Source organism: Drosophila biarmipes, chromosome 2R (assembly GCF_025231255.1).
Source record: "Drosophila biarmipes strain raj3 chromosome 2R, RU_DBia_V1.1, whole genome shotgun sequence".
NCBI lineage: Eukaryota > Metazoa > Arthropoda > Insecta > Diptera > Drosophilidae > Drosophila > Drosophila biarmipes.
Window position 1 is genome coordinate 4241956 of NC_066615.1, and position 22376 is coordinate 4264331.

General features: G+C 41.1%; 2 protein-coding genes across 4 annotated transcripts in view; both read right to left on the reverse strand.

Moving 5' to 3' along the window:
• LOC108029572 (neogenin) overlaps positions 1–22376 on the reverse strand; it is a 37672-nt gene that overhangs the window by 8237 nt on the left and 7059 nt on the right. The gene's annotated exons all lie outside the window — the stretch shown is intronic.
• LOC108029324 (uncharacterized) lies at positions 9215–9827 on the reverse strand. Its single transcript, XM_017101518.1, is given in 4 exon segments — positions 9215–9388; positions 9434–9537; positions 9540–9683; positions 9686–9827. Coding segments are annotated over 4 exon segments (564 nt in total).

Below are 22376 nucleotides of genomic sequence, written 5' to 3' on the forward strand. Positions count from 1 at the left end.
AGCCTTAATTAGGCATCGAGTTCCGAGCGGAGGAGCGTGAGTTAAATGCTGCTGGAGTGATGACTTAATTTACGAGATTTATTCAGCTGTACAAACGACTTTGGCGTCATGAATTACACATCACATTTCATTTTATTGCAGTTCAGCGTGCCAGGACTCGGGACTCGGAGCACAGGATCCAGGGTGCACCTTCAGCTGGCTTCGGACTGCAGCCCCGTGGATCTCATTTCCATTTGGCTGTTGCCAGGTCGGACTCCAAAATTGACCGCCCGTGAACTTAGGCTTTTTGCCTGGAATTCCGCACAAGTATGCCAAAGCGAACAACTCGCTTTGTTTCCGCCTCCGTCCCGCCCCGAACGGTCTGCACTTCGGAGCCAAAGTTGAGGCAAAGTTATGCGAGTGGGCTTCGGCCACATTAACTCGACCCAACTCTATTAGGGTAAACTACTTAGCGGACCTGGAGGTCCCTTCCCATCTCTGGAAACTATACGAGTGAGTGCCTTGTGTTTCACATTTTATTCGAGCATTGGAGTCCCGACGTGTGGCTTTTATGTTTATTGCTTTGGGGGTCTTGGTGTGATGGAGCAGAACCTCAACTCTTTTTCCTCATTTCTGCACTTCACTCGATGAAATTGTGTTTTTTGAAACATTCCCCTTTCCCCGACTTTCCCTGTGCAGTTTATGGCTCGTTTTAGAAGCTGTTAAGACAAACATGCGAGCATAAAGACGGGATATGCGCGTGCAATTAATCTATATAATTTACTATATCCTTTTTATATAAGCCCCTGTTAACCCGCGTCAACTGTCAAGGTGAACGGCGCTGTGAAAAATCCTTGGTTCAACTGAATTCACTTATCAGACAGCTGCAGTTCAATGGCTACCTGCACTTTTCAACCCTTTTTCCCACTTTTTGTGCAGCTCAATTTCGGCGAACAGACCCGCATTTTTGCCTCGGGGCTGCTCTTTATTTTAAGAACAAGGAATTTTTGAAGCTTATTAAATAATCATTCTGGAGGGAATCTCTGGCCGTTCGGCTCTAAATCAAATGGAGACATCTCGCTACTATTCGGCTTTTATGGCTCCGCAGCAGCAGGGAGCTGAATCCAATTAAAAACTTTATTGCTCGAATTGATTTTTATTGTACGCTTCTCTGGCAGCAGATAAATAGAGAAAGGGAGATACAATTTCGAAAGTCGGAGGGGAAAAGGGGAAGAGGTTATCGCTGCTCCCAAAAAAATTGTGTCAATTGGTTTTATTTCCCTCTTTCGTTTTCAGTTTTTTAGTGCCGACTTTCCATCTCTCGTTATCTGTGGACGGTTTTAATTATGACTGTGGACACATGCCCGAAAAAAAACGAAATTAATAAATTAAACCAATTAAATACAAAAGAGACGATTTGAAGTGGCATTTCATTAAAACTGTAATTGCAAAGAGAAATTAATTTGTGGTTCTGGCTCCATGAAAGCTCAATTTATATTGCCATTGCGGATTTATGTGCGTTATAGTTATAGGGTAGGTTCCGCACTTAAAAGTCTGTACTCCTTGCCGAAAGCAACTGCAATGTTTCCTCTTCTTTTATGCAAATGCAGTCCTTGGTGCACGCAAATTTCGCCATTAAACACAGAAGCCCTCGGCAGCTTAGGAAGTGCACATTATTTCAGGGAATACTTCAGTAATGGTAATTTCCCTGTATATAGGGTTTTTCTGTACCTCAGCCTATGCATTTTTGTAAAACTCTTGTTGCCCTTTGTCTGCTGAAATGGGAACAAAGAGGGCCACAGAAACAAAACCCTTTTCCATTATTTGTAATGCTCCGCCAACTCAACACCCCAACTCCAACTTTTTGGGTGTTTTTTCATCCTGAATTTAATTATTAATTTAAAAAACGCAGAAGACCCCAACTTAGTGATGAAAAAGAGTTTATTTGCTTTAATTGAGCAAACATTTTGTACACATTTTGTTTTTCAATTGAGTTTGCCATTTCCGTAATTACGCTCGACGCGTTCATTGAATCAAATTAAACAATTATAATTCAGTCAGATTTGTGCGTTTGGTTTCCTAGAAATTCCACTTTAAAAACTGGAGCTCAACAAGCGAAGACGGAGAAATGGGAAAAATGGCTTAATTGAGTTTAATTGTTGGAGCGGACCTACGAAATCAACTCTACAAGTCACGCAGCAGGCATTTACATAAGATTAACGACAACGGACCAAAAATGGAAAATTCAAAATGAATTTGATGCATTTTGTTGCGAGGCCAAAGTGATCCACATTCGTGGACTCTGAAAAACAGAGAGAGACGAAATCAGTCCATGAATATTTATGATATTCCCGTGAATTTGCATATTTTACGATTTTCATTTACACACGATAAAGCCCAAAGGAAGAGCAGGCTTAGATGGCGACAGTTTCTCCGGCTCCTGGAAAAATAAAAGCAGCTCGCTTTTGCCATATGCAAAGTGCAGTTTGTTGGTCAATAAAAAATTAGCAGTTCGGAGGAAAAGACTTTGTAAACATTGGTCTGGTGAAAAATGCTTGGCCACGAATGCTTGGACATGGCAGGCTTGTGCGAGGTGATGAAAAACTGCGTACACTGCACGCAGAAAGGAAAAGTTTACCTGAAAATGGAATGTGAATTTCATAAGTGGTACCACTTAATTAAAAAAATGTGTATATCAAATTCTTCACAAAAGTGCTGGAATTGAATTAAAATTTCGTTTATCTCTCAGCACCTCCTTTTATATTTCAAACCTTTGATGGAAATTAATATGTGAACCCGATTCAACAGGCTGAAACTGCTGATGAATTGCCTGGGAAATCCTTGTTTTCAAATTTTCAGTACTCTCACATGATTTCCAATCAAACGCAGAGTCTGCGGAGAAGCCAATCAAATTAGCATATGGCCAAAAGAGAAACCCCTAGAAGGAGGCAGCAGCACGCAAGAGAGGCGCACAATTAGGCAGAAACCTCCGTTTGCCAGTCGGGCGACTCCGGGCAGACAGAAAATATTTTAAGAGGCAAGCAAAAGCAAAGACAACAATTCTCATATCGGTCCACGATCGCAGTAAACGAAGGGGGAGGCCATTAGAGGCGGCTAATGGCAGCACCTTTTAAGGTTAAATTGGGCCGGGACGCGAAACTGATGCTCGGCTGGCCAACTGCTGCCACCTTATCGCTGGCCAAATTTATGCACAGCTCGCCAACTAAGGGTTAACTGTGCCAATAAGCCAAATGCGGGTGTACCCGAGTGACGCAGCGAAGCAGAGAGCAACGAAACGAGAGGGGATAAAGGATAAGGGTTGGGTCTCCAAACCACTGCATACCCTTTAGCATTTGGGAAAAACATTGGCCCGTTCGCATGAATATTTTACCAGAATCACATTTAATACTATCATTTATATATATCTTCAAACAAAGCTTTAGCTGTATATCGGTTCGAGTTCGAATCGCACGGTCGTTTTTTTGTTTTCCTAGAATGACCAACCAACAAAAGGTTTAAACTATTGTGTATTGTGTAGGAAAGGTCATAATAAATTGAAATTTCTCCTGCTAACGGGAGAAACTCGATGCACTCGATCCCTAAAAGGCTCTATCCATCACCTCCTCGAATTTCTAAGTCCAGGGTACACTAAGCCGAAAATCGCCAGCCGAAATCTGTAAGCTGCGCAGCAGTTGGCCGCATTTGCATTTTGCCCCACTATCGAAATGTGCATCGCACGCTCACGCGATTCGAAAAGGCCCACGGGCTGCCATCGCCACTGCAGCAGCGCCTGGAGTTGCAGCAGCAGCAGCGGCATCAACTGCAACAGCAACATCCACTGCAGCCACAACTTCGGGCGAAGACCTGGGCAGCCGTCCGCCATCGATTGGCTTGCCAATGTTGATTTTCCGTTTGGCTAGCTCACCTCCAAACTCCCTACAAACAAAAGGAAGTGCTCCCGCAAAATAAGAAGGAAAATCGCAAATGTATGCAAAAAGGAAAATAAGAAGGGGACGCAGAAAAATAAATAAAATTGCTGCGAACGGAAACTGCATCCACAACGACTGCATTGACCCCTTTTCCACCCACGTGTGTGTGAACTTGCCATGGCGGCGTTCCTCCCTTTCGCCCAGCTACTCCTCCACTTGCTGGGTATTTTATTGCAGGAGTCCCCCCGAAGGAAAAAACGAAGGAAATCGCATTGCTCACGTTGGCGAAAGTGCAAATGCGCAGGGAAAAAAGAAGAAAAATTAAACCAAATTGGATGAATATTTAATTGGCTAGTGAGGCTTGGGGTAGGGAGAGGCTTAAAGAGGAGGACTTAGGAATTATATGGCGACTTGTGGATTTTACAGTCATTAATTCGGCTCAGCCGATTCTTGACCATTTAATTTATTAAAAAGATTAACCTTCATCTATGAGGAAGTTTGAACTGAGTTTTAAACAGTGTGATCCTAAAGCCTCAGCGAATTGATTTATTGCAGCTCCTTTGATCAGTAACACAGAAACCAAGTTTCAACTGTTAATGAAATATTAGTTTCATCAAACAACTCAAAATAAATAGAAATTAACTATCTTTAAAACTTGTTGTGAAAGATGTTTACTAAATTGACTTTAAAAAAGCTTAAGTAATAACATTTCTAGCGATCATATAAATATTTTCTCTTTGCGGCGTTGTCCAATTTCCACCTGACCACAGTTTTCCGCTCGATTGATTGTCACTTTCATCGCTTTGATTAACACCTTATGCGACACTTTTGCTTTTCCCCACTAAGCCAAGCCACAAAGTGTCCAGACCAAAGAGAAACATTAAGTGAAAAGCTGCCCAGAGGCTGAAAAAACCTTTTATGTTGAGTGGCAGCGAAAAAAGAAATATAATGACAGACAGACGGAAACGAGGGCCGTGACTTTGAAGAGCTTCACAGATTCAAATTCACAGGCGGCAGGATAAAGCCAGAGCCGCAATGCCGCATCCTGAACATCACTACCCGACGCCCAGACAACAGTTGTATGTGGGTCCGAAAAGCTACACAAATATAATTATAAACGTCTGCCCGGCCATTAGGTGCTACGTTGGAAGCGTCTCCGCGCAACCCCGGGCAACCGAAACCTCCCCCACTTTCGGTTCCAATTCGGCTTGGGGCGTGGCACTACCAGCCATCCACCACCCCTCGATGTGCCGCTGTGGATGGGTCTATATTTAGCCTGGCCCGTCTGGCAGGTTCATGGAAATTGTCGCATCAAGTGAAAGCATCAATGGAGATTTTCGGCTGATTCTATTTTTTATCTGCATGGCGTTTGACATTTGCCAGTTCAGTTCAATGGCCAGGGAAAAGGCAATCAAATTGATGACTTTACTTCGCCCCCTCCGGTTTCTATGGCTACATTTCAATTATGCTAATTACGAGCCGCCATCAAACACCTAATGGCCATGGGGCGGGAGGATTTGTGTAAGTCCAACCCCAATTTCGCCCTTTCCGGCCGAACTGCAACTTCGGCTGTCTCTTTGCTTTGTCATTGAGCTATTGCGGTTTGGCTGCTAATTTATGGGCTTGTGCTGAACCCATACCATATCCTCTCGATCCGTAAATAAAACATAGAACTCCGGGCCGGGAGTAAAGTAGTTTTTCCCCTTCCGAGGTTGTAAACATGCCGCACACACAATAGATTCCCCGTTTTTTGCCCGTGAAATTCTGCGCAACTCAGAGAAAAGAAAGGAGCTGACAGGAGATATCCTTCCTTTGTCCTGGGAATGAAGTACTCAAATTGCAGGGCATGTACATATTTGTGTACAAGAGTGTACTCCATAAAGCTGTATGCAATCCGATAATCATCTAAGGGCTTGCGCCACTTCATTTCGGAACAACAAATTTTATTATGCAGAAGAGATTTCTTTTTCTTTTCTGCCTTTTTTTTAGCTTGCACGTGGAGCGCCGCCACAAAGTAGAATATGTAGATGTCTAGATATGAACGCATTAAAAATAAACTATTCCATATTGTTCCCTGCTCCATGGAAGGACAAAGCTGCAGGCTTCGAAAGCATCCTCACAAAAGACTTGGTCTGCATACAAAAAAAGACAAAACCCGGTGGCGCTGACAGCAACTCTGTTGCAGATTTCCCAGAAACGGGCGAAGGCATTCCCCTTTTCCTGTTGGATTTCCCCGAGTTCGCTGCTAATTTGCTGCTGGCTGTAATAATGCTTAAGCCAAGTAATAAACGCAGATTTTTTCAGCGTTTGGCAAGCACAGTCTTGGCTTGACTTTTGTTGATTTTGGAGGGCAAACAAGAGGCAGGCGCCGTGATCCATTCCTCGAGTTAATTAAAGTTTTATCAAGGCAAGAGGTAAGCACGCAGACTTCTCGAGGCACTTCCTGGAATGCAGTCGTCTGTCCTCCTCGCCAAAAACTTCATGTTTTATTCACTTTTATCTGTTGATTTTGTTGTTCTCGACTGTGTAACTAGCTGAATTCCAGTTGCAAGGTACGAGTTCCATCCGCAAAAGTGGTTTCAAATGCATTTTGCCTTAAATGCGGCTGGGAGCTGCCTCACGTTATATCATCATCATCATCGTCATCTTTATTATGGCCATCATGAGTTTCATGTTATGTCACTCGGCGTTTACTCGTTACCGTCTTCGATATCAATCAATGTGCAGCAGCTTACGAGTATTGAGATCTTTCCATCTCGCCTTTCCCATTTTCCTTTTAGCGCTGGCTTTTGTTTTCCCCAACCTGCGGGGTTTTCCGAAGCAGCGAGTACAACAAAAGAAAATTCATTGAATAGAGAGCGCAGAGTTAAGCCTTCGGCAGTTTATGACGCGTCAGTTTCAATGAGTTCGTGCCCCAATGGATTCCTTCTTCGATGGTGGTGATGATGATGATGATAATGCCGTTGCAGCTGCTGCCGAGTGGAGATTAAATGGAAAATCGCTTGGAAAATGTATGTATTCAACTAGCAGGATCAAGTTCACTCGACTCCAGATTAACAAAACGCTCCACAGTCATAAGCCGTAGCCGTTTTTTAAAGCCCTCTTCTCAAATGCCAGGCATGCTAAAAGTTCAGGTTTTCATTAATTGTTCCAGTACATACCTGCAAATAAAAGAGAGAAATACAAGCCAATTAGTAATAGATGCATATACATACAATTAATTGGAAATAAATGTAATATGGACAGCAAACCACGTTTCCCTATGCTAACGACTTCCCAAACCACTGGTTACCTGGAAATCGATATACGGTGTTCGATTACCTGCCGATAAGATATGATATGGCATGGCTATGGGGACCACACATCACTCGGGGCGGTACAAAAGCTGTATCTGTCGCCATGTTGATAACTTTATCGATGTGTGTCAAAGAGCGCGGCTGCCATTGGAAATTATAAATCAATTTCCCGGCATTCAGCGCCGATGGCCCGCGATAAGATTGTCCGTAAGGAAAAAGGTCGGATCGGAGGGCTTTAGCATAATTACGAAACATGTCAGCCGCGCGGAAAGGGCAACATAAGCGGCTTACACGACGGTCAGACCATGTCTCAGGTTGTCTCCACGGATGTCGATATGCTTGTGCCTCTCTGCGTCTGTATGTGATGTTTTAATTAAAGCAACGGACGACCACTGTCCGGTCGGACTGTCGCCAGTTACAGGCACAGCTATCGGTCAGTAACTTGCCCCAGGCACGTGCCCCACGCGGTGGAACTCCTCTAACCCAATCTCTAGTACATGGTTAAAATGGTTGCATGGTTAGAACATTGTAATAATAAATAAAAAATAAGACTGCCAGAATAAATAAAATTATAGACCATTGAAAGATACAAATTCAACTGCTTCGACTTGTTTCAAATAAATTATATTTGAAAAATTGTGATACCTAGGTCCCACTGTGCACGACCGTGCTCCGGCTGTGTGTGGCGTGTATTTAGGGCTTAGCCAAGAGTCAGCGCATAAAAGAGTTGCTTGATTGCTGGGCAAACGGAGCCCCAATTGAACTTTACTCGCCATCTAACTCGGAGAATGTTCAATTATTCGAGGACAAACGAGTTTTTTGCATGACCGGCGCGAAACCCCAAAGAAATGGGTAATCTTGGGAGCGGCTCTTTGGGCTGCTCATCCATTCCACTTCCCAGGCACATTTAATTGCAGCAATCAAATGGTTTTCGGGCGGTGCCACCTGGGAAATTTCCTCTGGCGCATATATCATTTCATTTGCCTTTAATTTGACACATGACGTGGGGGCATTTCTGGGGCCTCGACGTCTTCCTGTTCCTGCCATTTGCAAAATGGCCGTCCTAACTGTTGTTGTCTAACAAAATGGCCGCCCTGGCTTCTTCCGCTTGCCACCAGCCTGCAAACATAAAAACTCCATATACTGACACACCCACCCAGCACCCAGAGTTCATTGGTTCCTGAGCGGCATTTTTCACTTGCTCTGGCAAATGACTTTGGCCACATGCTGGGGCTTGCTTTTCCCCGCTTCCCAGCCTCAAGCGAGTCGCTAAGCTGGGCTAAGTTGAGCGCTTTTCCGCTGCCGGCGTTGCCTTTTCTTTGTCCTTCGGCATCCAGCGACAACGAGGACGTTGCATTATGAAATTGTAAATGTTAGCCCACAGACAATCAGAAATTTACACTCTTCAGCCAGGTGGGTTTTACATCTTCATTTACCAAGGCCAACCATTGAAAAACATTTAAAACCGTTTTTGAAATCTCTGAGAAATTGTAAACATGTTTTATTTAAGGAATTCCCATATAAGTCAAAGGTTAATCACTAACTGCACCCAGCAAGGTCACACTTAAGTAATTGTAAAAAAGCCAATGTGACCATCTGAACTAATCAAGAAGACTTATTCTTAGTTTGCAGATGTCTTTTTTGGGTCAGTTTTCATAGCCGAAACTTGGGCATTGTTCATCAGTGTAACACGCACTTCTTCTTTCTTGAGCTGTCCAAAGGTTTAGAAAAATCGTTTGCAGTCAGCCGAGGGGAAAGCAAACTTTTCACCCCCTTTCATCCATACTCGTGGTATGGGAAATTAAATTCTTATCTCTTCTTCAAAGTTTTCGCACAGTATTTGTTTTATCAACTTATGCTATTTTCATAGTTTGACTTAAGTCGTTTTATCTGCAGAGTAGATAAACAAATAAAAGAAGCTTTCACTCAATGGTTTTTAATTATTGATTTGATTAAGTTTTGTGGTTAGGTAAATTAACAATCGAACAACAAATTTAACAATAAAATGTTCTAAAAATGTATGTTTGGGTTATTGTCCACATTAACGTAAAAGTATGCATGAACGACGCCTCTCCACACACCTTCGGTGGTCACTTTAATACTGAACACGTAGTTGCCTTTTGGAAAAGGATTTTTTGAGTACATTTGATCAGTTAATACAAAGTACTTAAGGATAATGTTGTGCTGGGGAAATAGGAGGTGGCTTTGGTAAATCGAATTATTGAAAACAGTTGTAGTACTCACGTTATACGGACACGTATGGTTTAAATTACTATAGGGCTTCACTGAAGGGAAGAAAATGTGAAAGATACTAAGGGGATTCGGATGCTTAGGTAGTGGCAAAAGTCAACTGAGACGTTGAATAGAAACGGGTGGTAACCCGATAATTTCCTATAGACACCAAAGTTAACCATAATACTTTTGATAGGAAGTTTCAGGATTTTGATGTACAGATTTTCTGCGATTATGCCACGCCCAAAACTTTAAGATTACACACAGGAAACTCCACAAACGACTTGTCAATTACTTCACATTTTACGTTTGTATGACGAGTAATAATGTCTCCTCGGTCCTCAGAAGCCAGCAATACAATAAATAACACTCTGTTGATAGTGAACTTCATTGCAGAATTACTTCAAGCCTAATAACCTGCTCTTCTAAAACCAACTACAACACAATTGGCGTTACAACAAATAATCATTTTAACGGAATCAGGTTTAACTAGTTTTTAATTTGTTTAGATTTTAAAAAGCAATTTTAAAAATTATTGTTGGTGTAGTTTGGTGTAGTTGTTATTAAACGGGAAGGCGGAATTTGCAAATTGAATAATTTAAATTGGATTGATAATTTCGTCATCAGTCATAACATATTTGAAGTTATAGAGCGGTGTGTTTCAAACAACTTTCTACTGTGTATAAAAACTCAATTTTTCCAATAATTCGTGTTCAACATTAATGTCTATATAAGAATTAATAGTTCCACGACTGCTTTCTCTTGCAGGAGGTATTACTATCATTTTGTTTCTTGTTCGAAGCCACTCGGGCTGTAAATATGATAAACTAAAGCCTAATTCAAAAATGTATTTGTTTCAAATAGTGACAACTATCCTCAGTCACACAAACTACAAATGGATGAAAACTTTTTCCAAGCGCTAACCCTATGTGTATGGGAGCACTGCAATATTGAAAATACATCCACAAATTAGGAGACTCTGCTTAGTGGGTAGAAAATTGGAAATGTATCCTGTAATTGTAATTTTACTCAATAAATTGTATTATAACAGCAATATCAGCTCCAATTTATTTATTTACAAAATGTGTAGCTTTGTGTATTCTATCCATTGGGATATTTTGTGTCATTTCCATCGGGAAAAAATCGTTTTCCCAGTCGCGACAGGGTTACTCATCAATGGCAAAGAGATTAAAACGCATTTTCCGAGACTCATAATGATCCGTGCTCTGTGCCAATTTCCTTTTTGAAGGGAGGTTTTCCTCGAGGCACGTGTGCCGCACAGTTTGTTTGAGTAAATATCACTTTTTGCCCCTGTTTTTCATTTTCTAGTCTGGTCTATGAACTTATGCATCGCTGCGCTTTGACATACCATAATCCCCCGGCTGTAAAAATATGGATTTCATTTCATGTTCCATATTTTATGGCCTCAAGGCGAAATGAGAACGATGGAAATGAGGAATAGTTCTCCCCAGTGCTAATGGCCAGTTGTTAAACTCTCAAATTGATCCATGAATTTCACAGTCGGATGCGGCCATAGTGCAGCACATATTTTCCTGCTTCGCGTTTGATGTTTTCTTGAATCAGTAAAAAAAAGGCCGCTCCCAGAAAATCGTGTATAGAGCGAGTGTCAAAGAGCGCTGGAGAATATAAATTTATGATTTATCGAAAGCATATGCGTTACCTCCTACAGGAAGTACCCAGCGAGTCTTTGTGGCGGCGAGTTTCTCCAATTATTATTAGCATTTTACAATCGCTTGGGCATGTTTTGAATGGTTCTTTGGCGCACATCGAAGGCCCACTCCCGTGGAAATCGAGGGAAACACCGACAGATGTCCCAGAGACCAGATGCCGGTTCCTGGGGGATTTAGCCAGGAATCAACTCTAATTTGTCAACTTTACTTTTAAAACTCCGAAACGTATTGTAATGTACAACTGAATCAAAACCAAGTGGGAGCATTGACAGATGTCCTTGAGACCAGACGCCCACTCCTCGGAGATCTCACCAGGAATGAGCATTAATGGTCCAAGCCAAATGACGAGGACTTGCAAAGTAGAAAGTTTGTTTTCGGAGTTTCAGAATTTGTAGGTTTCTTCTCTTGAATCAAAGCCAAGCGGAAGTCGGGAAATAAGTAGCAGCTGTGCCTGCCGTGGTGTCGGAAGCACTTTTCAAGAATATACAGAAAATTTAAAAATAATTTCTTAATAACCTGCTCTTCTAAAACCAACTACAACACAATTGGCGTTACAACAAATAATCATTTTAACGGAATCAGGTTTAACTAGTTTTTAATTTGTTTAGATTTTAAAAAGCAATTTTAAAAATTATTGTTGGTGTAGTTTGGTGTAGTTGTTATTAAACGGGAAGGCGGAATTTGCAAATTGAATAATTTAAATTGGATTGATAATTTCGTCATCAGTCATAACATATTTGAAGTTATAGAGCGGTGTGTTTCAAACAACTTTCTACTGTGTATAAAAACTCAATTTTTCCAATAATTCGTGTTCAACATTAATGTCTATATAAGAATTAATAGTTCCACGACTGCTTTCTCTTGCAGGAGGTATTACTATCATTTTGTTTCTTGTTCGAAGCCACTCGGGCTGTAAATATGATAAACTAAAGCCTAATTCAAAAATGTATTTGTTTCAAATAGTGACAACTATCCTCAGTCACACAAACTACAAATGGATGAAAACTTTTTCCAAGCGCTAACCCTATGTGTATGGGAGCACTGCAATATTGAAAATACATCCACAAATTAGGAGACTCTGCTTAGTGGGTAGAAAATTGGAAATGTATCCTGTAATTGTAATTTTACTCAATAAATTGTATTATAACAGCAATATCAGCTCCAATTTATTTATTTACAAAATGTGTAGCTTTGTGTATTCTATCCATTGGGATATTTTGTGTCATTTCCATCGGGAAAAAATCGTTTTCCCAGTCGCGACAGGGTTACTCATCAATGGCAAAGAGATTAAAACGCATTTTCCGAGACTCATAATGATCCGTGCTCTGTGCCAATTTCCTTTTTGAAGGGAGGTTTTCCTCGAGGCACGTGTGCCGCACAGTTTGTTTGAGTAAATATCACTTTTTGCCCCTGTTTTTCATTTTCTAGTCTGGTCTATGAACTTATGCATCGCTGCGCTTTGACATACCATAATCCCCCGGCTGTAAAAATATGGATTTCATTTCATGTTCCATATTTTATGGCCTCAAGGCGAAATGAGAACGATGGAAATGAGGAATAGTTCTCCCCAGTGCTAATGGCCAGTTGTTAAACTCTCAAATTGATCCATGAATTTCACAGTCGGATGCGGCCATAGTGCAGCACATATTTTCCTGCTTCGCGTTTGATGTTTTCTTGAATCAGTAAAAAAAAGGCCGCTCCCAGAAAATCGTGTATAGAGCGAGTGTCAAAGAGCGCTGGAGAATATAAATTTATGATTTATCGAAAGCATATGCGTTACCTCCTACAGGAAGTACCCAGCGAGTCTTTGTGGCGGCGAGTTTCTCCAATTATTATTAGCATTTTACAATCGCTTGGGCATGTTTTGAATGGTTCTTTGGCGCACATCGAAGGCCCACTCCCGTGGAAATCGAGGGAAACACCGACAGATGTCCCAGAGACCAGATGCCGGTTCCTGGGGGATTTAGCCAGGAATCAACTCTAATTTGTCAACTTTACTTTTAAAACTCCGAAACGTATTGTAATGTACAACTGAATCAAAACCAAGTGGGAGCATTGACAGATGTCCTTGAGACCAGACGCCCACTCCTCGGAGATCTCACCAGGAATGAGCATTAATGGTCCAAGCCAAATGACGAGGACTTGCAAAGTAGAAAGTTTGTTTTCGGAGTTTCAGAATTTGTAGGTTTCTTCTCTTGAATCAAAGCCAAGCGGAAGTCGGGAAATAAGTAGCAGCTGTGCCTGCCGTGGTGTCGGAAGCACTTTTCAAGAATATACAGAAAATTTAAAAATAATTTCTGTTCGCCTGACACTGACTTATGTGCAGGTTAAGTGCCGCCGACAGATTTTGACACATTGCGGCAATGTCACGAATCGAAATGCATATTCAAAGTACTGTTAAGTCACTGCTGTTGCTTTGATTAGAGCCTAAATGCAACGTGAAAGTCGATTGAGTCCACGGGGAAGCGAACACTTCTTTAATTAACATATGCGTTTGTTGTTGTTTGTCTTTTCCAACAGCTGCTGCGGTCTGCAACTTTTCCCAAGCGGTATTTGTTGTTCGGTTACCGTTTATGCTGTTGGTGGTTGCCTAACAAATTAATTCCATATTACGTCCGCCCGGCCATGTATGCACAGCCGCGGTGGGAATAATAGAAGAGAACTTACCGTACATATATACGCGACTATTATATACAAATAAATTGTCAAGACATTTTTGTTACATATGTGAAATACCATTTTTCAGTCCTAAAAGACATTTATGTGAACCTAATCTACTAAAGTTCGATTTGATGGGTTAAAAATGTATTAATCATAATTAAATTAAAGGGCAATCTATTTTAAATTAGTCGAAAATTGGTATTTAACAATACAACAAATTTCGACGCCTGTTGAGCATTTAATTTCAGCGTTCCTATAAATGTGTTGTTATTATGTTGAACTCTATTGTACCTCAACATAAAGTCCGTAATTATAGTTCATTTGATTCTCGGGTTACGTGTGTGCGGGATGGCCGTTTGGATGGATCCTATCCTATCCGACCCTACCCGTCGCATAGTATCCCATTCTATCCGTCCTTTGGCAGCAGTTCCAATTGAAATTAATGTTTTATGGTTTCTGCAGCGACCGCACACACAGCCCAATGACAGCAAAAGGGAAAATACGACAGCTGGACATCGGCGAAAGGGGGAGTTACTTCAGCAGTTTGTGCCTTCTGGTATTTCAGCTCGCCTTTCCTAATGCCAATTTGCCATGGAGAGTTTCCTGCAAGTGACAAAAGCAAATGCCAATCCTTGGGCCGGACTTTCTTCCCTTTTCTTGGTCTTCCTACTTCTTTCAGTTCGTCGCCAGTCTTTGTTTCGCTTTTGGCCATGGCAAATTGGACATTCTTCTTCAAATTTCCTGTTTATGCTTCATAAAATCCATCGAAGCGTTTAATATTGGCAACTTAAGTTGGATGGAAATAAAGGAAGCGGCAGGAACAACGCGCCAAGTACGTGGTCTGGGATTTAAATTGGTTTGTCGAGGTATGTGCCATATTGTATGTATGTAAAGTAGGGGGGAGGCGTCTGGCATTGAATTTATTTGCCATTGTCTGAGTCGGTAGTCAGCTGTTGGGATATCCTCAATTTATCTGCCGTGATTTAAGTGAAAAAGTTTGCAAGCAACTCAATTTATATTGTGCCACAGTTGACAGCTCTAATTTGATGCGGCATTTCCTTAATTTTCATAAACAGGTGCACCCCTATAACTTAGATGACAAACTGCCAGTTTGGGTTACCTAAGGATCTTTTTCTCCCTTGCACTTAAAGTTTAAATAAATAAAAGATTACTTTCAACATGGTTCATAGACAATTACGATTGAAGTTAAACTGGGGAAAGTACTGAAAGATACTTTGTGTTCAATATGTATCTTCCTGATTAGGGAAGTTTGACTGTAGTTCGCGGCTGACAATTTGGATTGAAAGTTTACCCAGCAAGAGAGAGTTGAGTTTTCATCATAATCAATGTTATTTTTTGCATATCAGCTCAAGTGGGTTTGGTTCGGTCGGATTATGCAACTCGTCTGGGGCAGCTGGAAAATGCAGTTGCATTTTTGGGTTGCATTTTGCAGTGGCATTTGCAGTTGCATCCCACGCACGACTTGGACGACTGGCGCCTGCCCACGTTTAGGCTGTTAATTGAATTTTTCGCCTAACGATATATGCTTCATAAATAAACGTGTACAATAATAATAACGAAAAACTTATCGAATTGCATGGCCCAAAAAAGGAACGGGTTTTATTTATTTGATCAAATTTATGTCAATTTCAGAAAGTGTTAATTGCTCTTGACGTCGATTTATGTGTCGCATAATTTTATTAGGTATAATGACTGCCAAACCCCAAAAACAAGTGCATACTTAGTGGCGCATTAGCTGGACAACACTCTAAAAAGCTTACCTAACCGGAATGCAAATTCAAATTGGCACATCCAAATGAATGGGGCCAAAATGTGGGCGGAATATTTCCAAATAAGGAGGAGATTACATTTTGTTGATTTATATTTGGGGTTTTGATGTTTGTCATTTCACAGAATATAATCTTCCATGATTTTGATTGGATTTTAAGTTTTTTACGAACCATTTTTGTAAGCATAAAACTTTAAAGAATGGGTCAGAAAGCCATTAAGTAAAGAAAACTGTATTCTGAGCATGCTTAATAGAATTTAATTTTTTATAAAACCTCACAATTTTAAAGTGAAGAAGTGATAAAATATTGTTTGCTCATTTGCCATCATATTCCCATTATCAAATTTACTTTTGTTACTTTGTGCACTCACCTGCGAGGAAGAAAGGAGAAGAGAGAAACCCAATTAATGAATAATGAGTTCTGTAGTTTTTCAAATAAAGCAAAAGTTATAAGCAGCCCATAATTCAACTTGAACGCGTTCACACCTCCAAACAGACACACACTTCCACTAACTTAATTTTGAGGGCATAAAAGTTTTTACAAATAATTTCATCTCCCCCTTTCTGTTGCCCGAAACACCCACACAAAAAAGGGGAGTGTCGACGGGGAGTGACGGGGCAATTTTTGATAAGACAGAGCCAGAAATTTATGCGCTCCAGTTGGCAACAAATTATGAAAATGAAAAATGCCATCAAAGCAGCGTAAATCATCTGATTTTGACATGCATTATTATTTATGATCCGGGTCGCCCTTAAAACAAAAGAAAAGGGGGAAAACGCATAACTCTTGGCGGTTAAGTACAAATCAGCGTCCATAAAGGTGTGCAAAGCAGTTCAGATCAGTGAGATTATTGTTGAAATGACAGCACTTAAATCATATTTAACTGCCTAAATGCCGCATATTTAAATACGTTCAGCAAACTCCACACCATGCATAGTTCGCGCCTTGTGAATCATCAGCGTTCAGCAAAAAGATGAGCAGGAAAAGTAGCAGGAAAAACTGAAAGCACTTGCCATTTGACTTCTGTCCGGGTTCCCTTTTCTGAATTTTATGGCATTTTATTTTAGCTCAACTCCATCCAGCCCGGAAAACCCACTCCCACCCAAGGCCCTCTGCCACTTCTCCCGATGTCTCGGCGCTTGGCCCCGTCAAAACAACATTTCTGCGTTGGGCAACCGCATAGAGTCAAACAAACAGCAGAGCCAGCGACACGACTGCACTTGGAGAAAATCACTACCAAAAATTCAACATTTTTGCAAAATCCTAACCTATACCATTCATAAAAAGTTCAATGGATAGATTACGATTTGTGAACAGCATTCAAATCTTTTAACTGGGCTGTGTTGATAATGTTTATAGTATAAATATAATCAACAGCCATTAGAAACTACCCTTGGCTCAAAAAACGCAATTCAAATTATTCAGAGGTAAAACAAACACATTCGATAACGGAACTTTTTCAAGAAAAGTCGGTCCATTCTACCATTTGGCTTTTTCTATGGTTTCCAAAAAATGCTTCCCGTGCATTAAATACACTATGGGATATGTATAATAAAGTGAAGCTGTTGAGAGCCGCGTTAGATGACGATGACGATGCTCACAGCTTGCGTCGAGGGCTGGGGATCTCTGGATGAAGGACGGGACGGGCAGGGTGCCCGAGTGCCAGAATACCAGGGTGAGGGCGAATGGGTAGCGGGAGTTCTCTGTGTGGCAAGCGTCTGTTGCAAAATCAAAAAAATATTGTGCGTTAAGAGGGATGCTCTGGTGGACTGGGCCAACAACTACCAACAGCTGAGAGCAGGCCGCAGAGGGGTGGGTGAAATTGAGTCTGAATGGGGTTGGGGGTGGGGGTGCTAGGAAAATCGATAAATGCCTCAAACATATGAATTATGTGTCTGTGCACGACCCGTCCCCCATTCCTTCTCCGATTTCCCACTCCGAGATTCAGCTGCGGTTCTTCAGCGGGTTAAGTTCAAGTGGCAGCTCATTGCACCCCGGCCAGAGATACATTTTACAATTTCGCATTTAATTCTCCAGAGCCATTCGCCCGGATTGGGTTTATGGCCTGGCAGCAATTGGCGCCCACACACGCAGTTTCAGTGCCCATTGCTCTGGCCAAACTGGTCAACAGAGTTTTGTGCTCTGCCCACGATGGCATGGATTTGGTCGGAGCTGCACTGACCGCATTAGACAGCAAAGCCCCTCCGGTTCAGGCCACCAGTCCTATCCTTTCCAATGAATGTTTTTGGCAACTCATATGCAAATATGTTGCGAATGGCCAAGGGAAAATGGGAACAGGTCGAGTGCTGCTGGCGAATCAATGAATGTGTTTGGACAAGTGGCAAAGTTGTGTTGCCCCGGGTCCCCTACACCATACCTCCAGAAACCTAGGGAATTAATCCGTAAGATACTACTGCTCATGCATACAGCAGGAGCATTTGGTCTTTCAAACAGTGATGAGAAAGGAACGTCGTACGGGATCGCTTAACCTATCCACCGTGCCTTTAATGCAAAGCCATCACGATTTCAATGGTTTAAAGGCCGAAGTTTGTATACCCTTGCAGCTATAATAAATAATAAATAATATTATTAAGCTGAATTCGAAATTCTTAAAAGTATAAAAATGTATATTCCCAATATTATAAGATAATATGTCAAAAAACCCCAAAGCTATAATTTGATTTCACATTATTTCCCAACAATTATCTGATCGTTGCTATGACAGCTATATGATATAGTCGTCCGATTTTAATATAATTTAATTCGAAATTCAGAACTAATTAAAAAATGTTATTTTCAAGCTCATACGGTTATATGTTAAAAAACACGAAAGATATAATTGTTATTTCATGTTTACCTATTAATTTTCCGATCGTTCTAATGGCAGCTATACGATATAGTCGTCCGATTTTGATCAAATTTAATTCGAAATTCAAAGCCAAATAAAAAATGTTATTTCCAAGCGTAGGGGGTTATAAGTTAAAAAACACCAAAGGTATATAATTTTTCAATATTATTTTACCACGAATTTTTCGATTGTTCCTATGGGAGTTATATGATAAAGTCGTTCGATTTTGATAAAATTTAATTCGAAATTCAGAACGAATTTAAAAGTGTTATATCCAATCTTAGAAAGGTATATGTTAAAAAACACGGAAGATATAATTTTTTTTTAAATTTTTTCTCCGATGGTTCCTATGGGAGCTATAAGATATAGTTGTCCGATCCGGCTGGTTGCGACTTATATACTACCTGCAATAGAAAGAAGACTTTTGGGTAAGTTTCAGCCCGATAGATTTAAAACTGAGAGACTAGTTTGCTAGTATACTAGTATAGTACTAGTATAAAAACAGTATGGCTGCAATTTAGTGTTCTTAAGAACTAACCGTTTATTGTAAGCACTTATGGATATTTTTAAGCACTAACAGCATGCTATGGGAGCAGAATGTATTCATTTTATTAAGTAGCGAAATTAGATTCCAAAGTTCATTGCTGTTTGAGCACAACTACCTTGACAATCAATGGGATATTCAGCCACAAACTGCATTATGTGTATGCTGTAAACAAACCCCAGGACTTAATTAATATTGAATAGCACAGCTCTGGAGGAAATCGTTATCTTGTTTATACCTTAAGCGGCAGAGAACAGTTGAACTTATAACCCAAAGCTGCTGGAGCTGTTGGCCAGAAAACCAATTTGGCCCGGTCAACAGGCAACTTTCATAAATAGAAAGCGTTTCTGGGATGCATTGCATATCCAATTGGTAAACGCTGATACGATTGTCTGGATTGTCTGTTGGGGAAAAACCGAAAAATAAAAGCAAGAAAAACACTGAGCAGTAAATTGTCCATGCTCAACACAAACGCTCCATGTAAGTATGTACGTACACGTATTTGTTTATGACAGCACGCAGGACGTACCACGACTCCAAGTCCATTCGGAGTTGACCCCCGAAAATGTTATCTATAGATCGCCGACGTCTGCGGTTTCCCCCGCTCTCATATGGAAGGAACATATGAGCTGATAAATGGAAAATCTAGCGCAACGTCGCGTCGATTCCCAGTCGATGCCGAACACGATCCGATTCCAAGCTCGAAGTTGGTGATAAGGCAATCAATAAGGCAAACATACGGCTCGAGGTTTATTGAACCGCCTGGAAAATAATGGAACCCACCTCCCTTCTATGCCACACCATCTGGCCGCAGTGCAATTAAGTGGGTTTTCGTTTCTTTTTTGGGGCCGTTCGATTGCAGTTTTGTTTATTTCTTGCTTAATGGTGATTTATGTTGCGGTTCGATGGGTTTTTCGGGTAGCCTTTGGGAGGGTTTAGTAAATTGCCAGTCGAATATCTCAAATAAGTTTGCTTAGGAATCAGTTACAAACATATTTAGATATGATAATGCCGTAAATATTTGCGGGCGAATCAAAGTCCCCAGAGAAGTCAGAACCAAACCTACCTGAAGGGCACGAGGACGGGCACACATGCGATTGGGTGTCAAGCAAAATATTTGTAAGATAATATTTACCCTCGACTAATGCCACAGATTCTCGGGGCGAGGTGGTGGAGGAAAGATTTGGACGAAAATATTTGTGCGTGTCAACAAACCACGTTGATGGTGCTCTCTCGACGTAAATTGAAATTCATTCCACGTTCGCCGGAGCGTGACCGATCCCGATCTCTATATAACTGATTTGATTGACATCAATAATTGCATGTACATACATTTCCATGCACTCGGCAGAAGTTGTTGCTAGCCGGCTACCGAAAAAATAAATAAATGGGCAATAGTATGTAGAATCCGTATCAATTTGCATATGTCTCTAGTGACAACGACGGTGTTTGCATGAAAAATAAACAGAGCTCCGCTGATTGACGTTGAACGATCCCCCAGGCATAATTAAATGCATTTGATGTGGTTGTTCTGCCAACAGAATGCCATTTAGTTTGGAAAGAGAAGAGTATTTGTTTGGCTTACGAGATGGGAAAATGTGGACCTCGAATTATTGGTTTCAATATTTTTCAATTCATTAAAACTTCTATTTAACAAAAACATTACATTACATTACATTACCAGCACTGAAAACCTTTTCTTAGCACTTGGTAACCTGTTAATCCATTACCTTTAAGGAAAGCGAGTAGAATTGTGCGCTGAACCTGCATATGTGCACCTAGAACTTTTATTTTGTATGTCTTCACGAGGTATTTGGAAATCGTTTCCGTGGGACCCCCAAAGCACTTTTTCCTCTTTCGTCTGGTTTCTGGCTATTCTCTTTCGGATCTCGTCTCATCAATCACGTTTTGGCAGCTCCACATGCTTTCCATCCAGCTCAGCCAGTTCGTACTTCCCCCTCTATTCCTGTCTACGTGACTTCCGTCTTTTGGCCTGCCCATTTGTCCCGCGAGCTTCGGAACTCGCCTCCCGATTCCCAACCTCTTTTCTCTGCGGTTCGGGGAGTTCTCCAGCTTCTTCTTCCCCCCAGCTTGCATTTATCTACTTTGCTGTTGTCATGTCAAACACTCGGCACAAAAGTTCAAGTGCGGGTCTCCTACACTCTTCCCCGTCTTTCCCGTTTCTCCCGGCAATTTCACGCTTGTCAGGTTGGCGAAAAAGTTTTGCCTCTTTATTTTTTAACCTTACCTGGCGCCAGCATCCCACATCCCACAACCCTAGCAGTGTGAAATTATAAACATCAGAAAGGTGTCGCGGGCAACACAAAAGCTCATTTGTCTAACGAAAGTAAATCGGCTTAGGGCTTAGAGGCCAAACTACACAGGCACGAGTGGGTTGTGTTCCAAGAACTTTATGGAACCACTCCAAAGTGCCTGCCCTCAGACAACTTAATTAGATAAATGCTCTTTGCTGTCAGTTTTCTAATTTTCTAGTTGTAAAGTGATCCGAACGCCCACATACTGCGCCCCAACTATCGTCAACATTATCGTCATTATCTCCATCATCATTGTGCAGAGCACTGAAGAGCCCGCCTCGTCGGCTGACATAATTTTATGCTCGACATTCAATTAGGAGTAGGTGTAGGTGCCATCATCCTCACTGGAACTACGGAACTCTGCAAATGCAAATTGTGAGCAGACGACAAAAGCAATTTGTGTCATTGCCAGCAGCCATATACGTATATGTATGTACACACTTGCGGTCAAAATATTAGCAGCGGGGCAAAAAGATTCTTGTGGTGGAACTTTACATAACTTTGTATCTTGGAGTGATTAATAGAGTAACAATACTTTTCTGACTTTGGTTTGCCTCTGAAGACCTTAAATTGTATTTTTTAAAAGGTTAATCATAGGCAAGTTTCGATGAAGTTGAGTATTTAGCAATTTTTATGTAAATAATGGAATCATATTGTGCTAAGTGATTCTCAGCACGTATTGATCAACCATCATAAGCCAACGGATATTTATACTCGGATCATGTTGATAGAACATTCAAATTATTGAATTTGTTAATAACACCCCATATGAGCCATGAATATATATACTCACGATGTATTTGTTTGAATTTTTCGATCGTCGTCCTAGAAATATTATTATTGTGACCGCCACTGTTTTATGGTTACAAAAACGACGCACGAGGGGGAGAGACCGAGAGAACTGGTATTTTACCACCTCATTACAAGATTTGCATATTTGCATCTGCCATTGTCTGAGACCCGAGAACAAAAGCCAAGCTCAGACAATGGCTTCATCTCAACTCAAGAATATTTCGCACTCAGAAAACTAGACCTAAATTTGGAAACCACCGAGAAAACAGTGTCTGAGCATGACTTCGTCACCACAACTT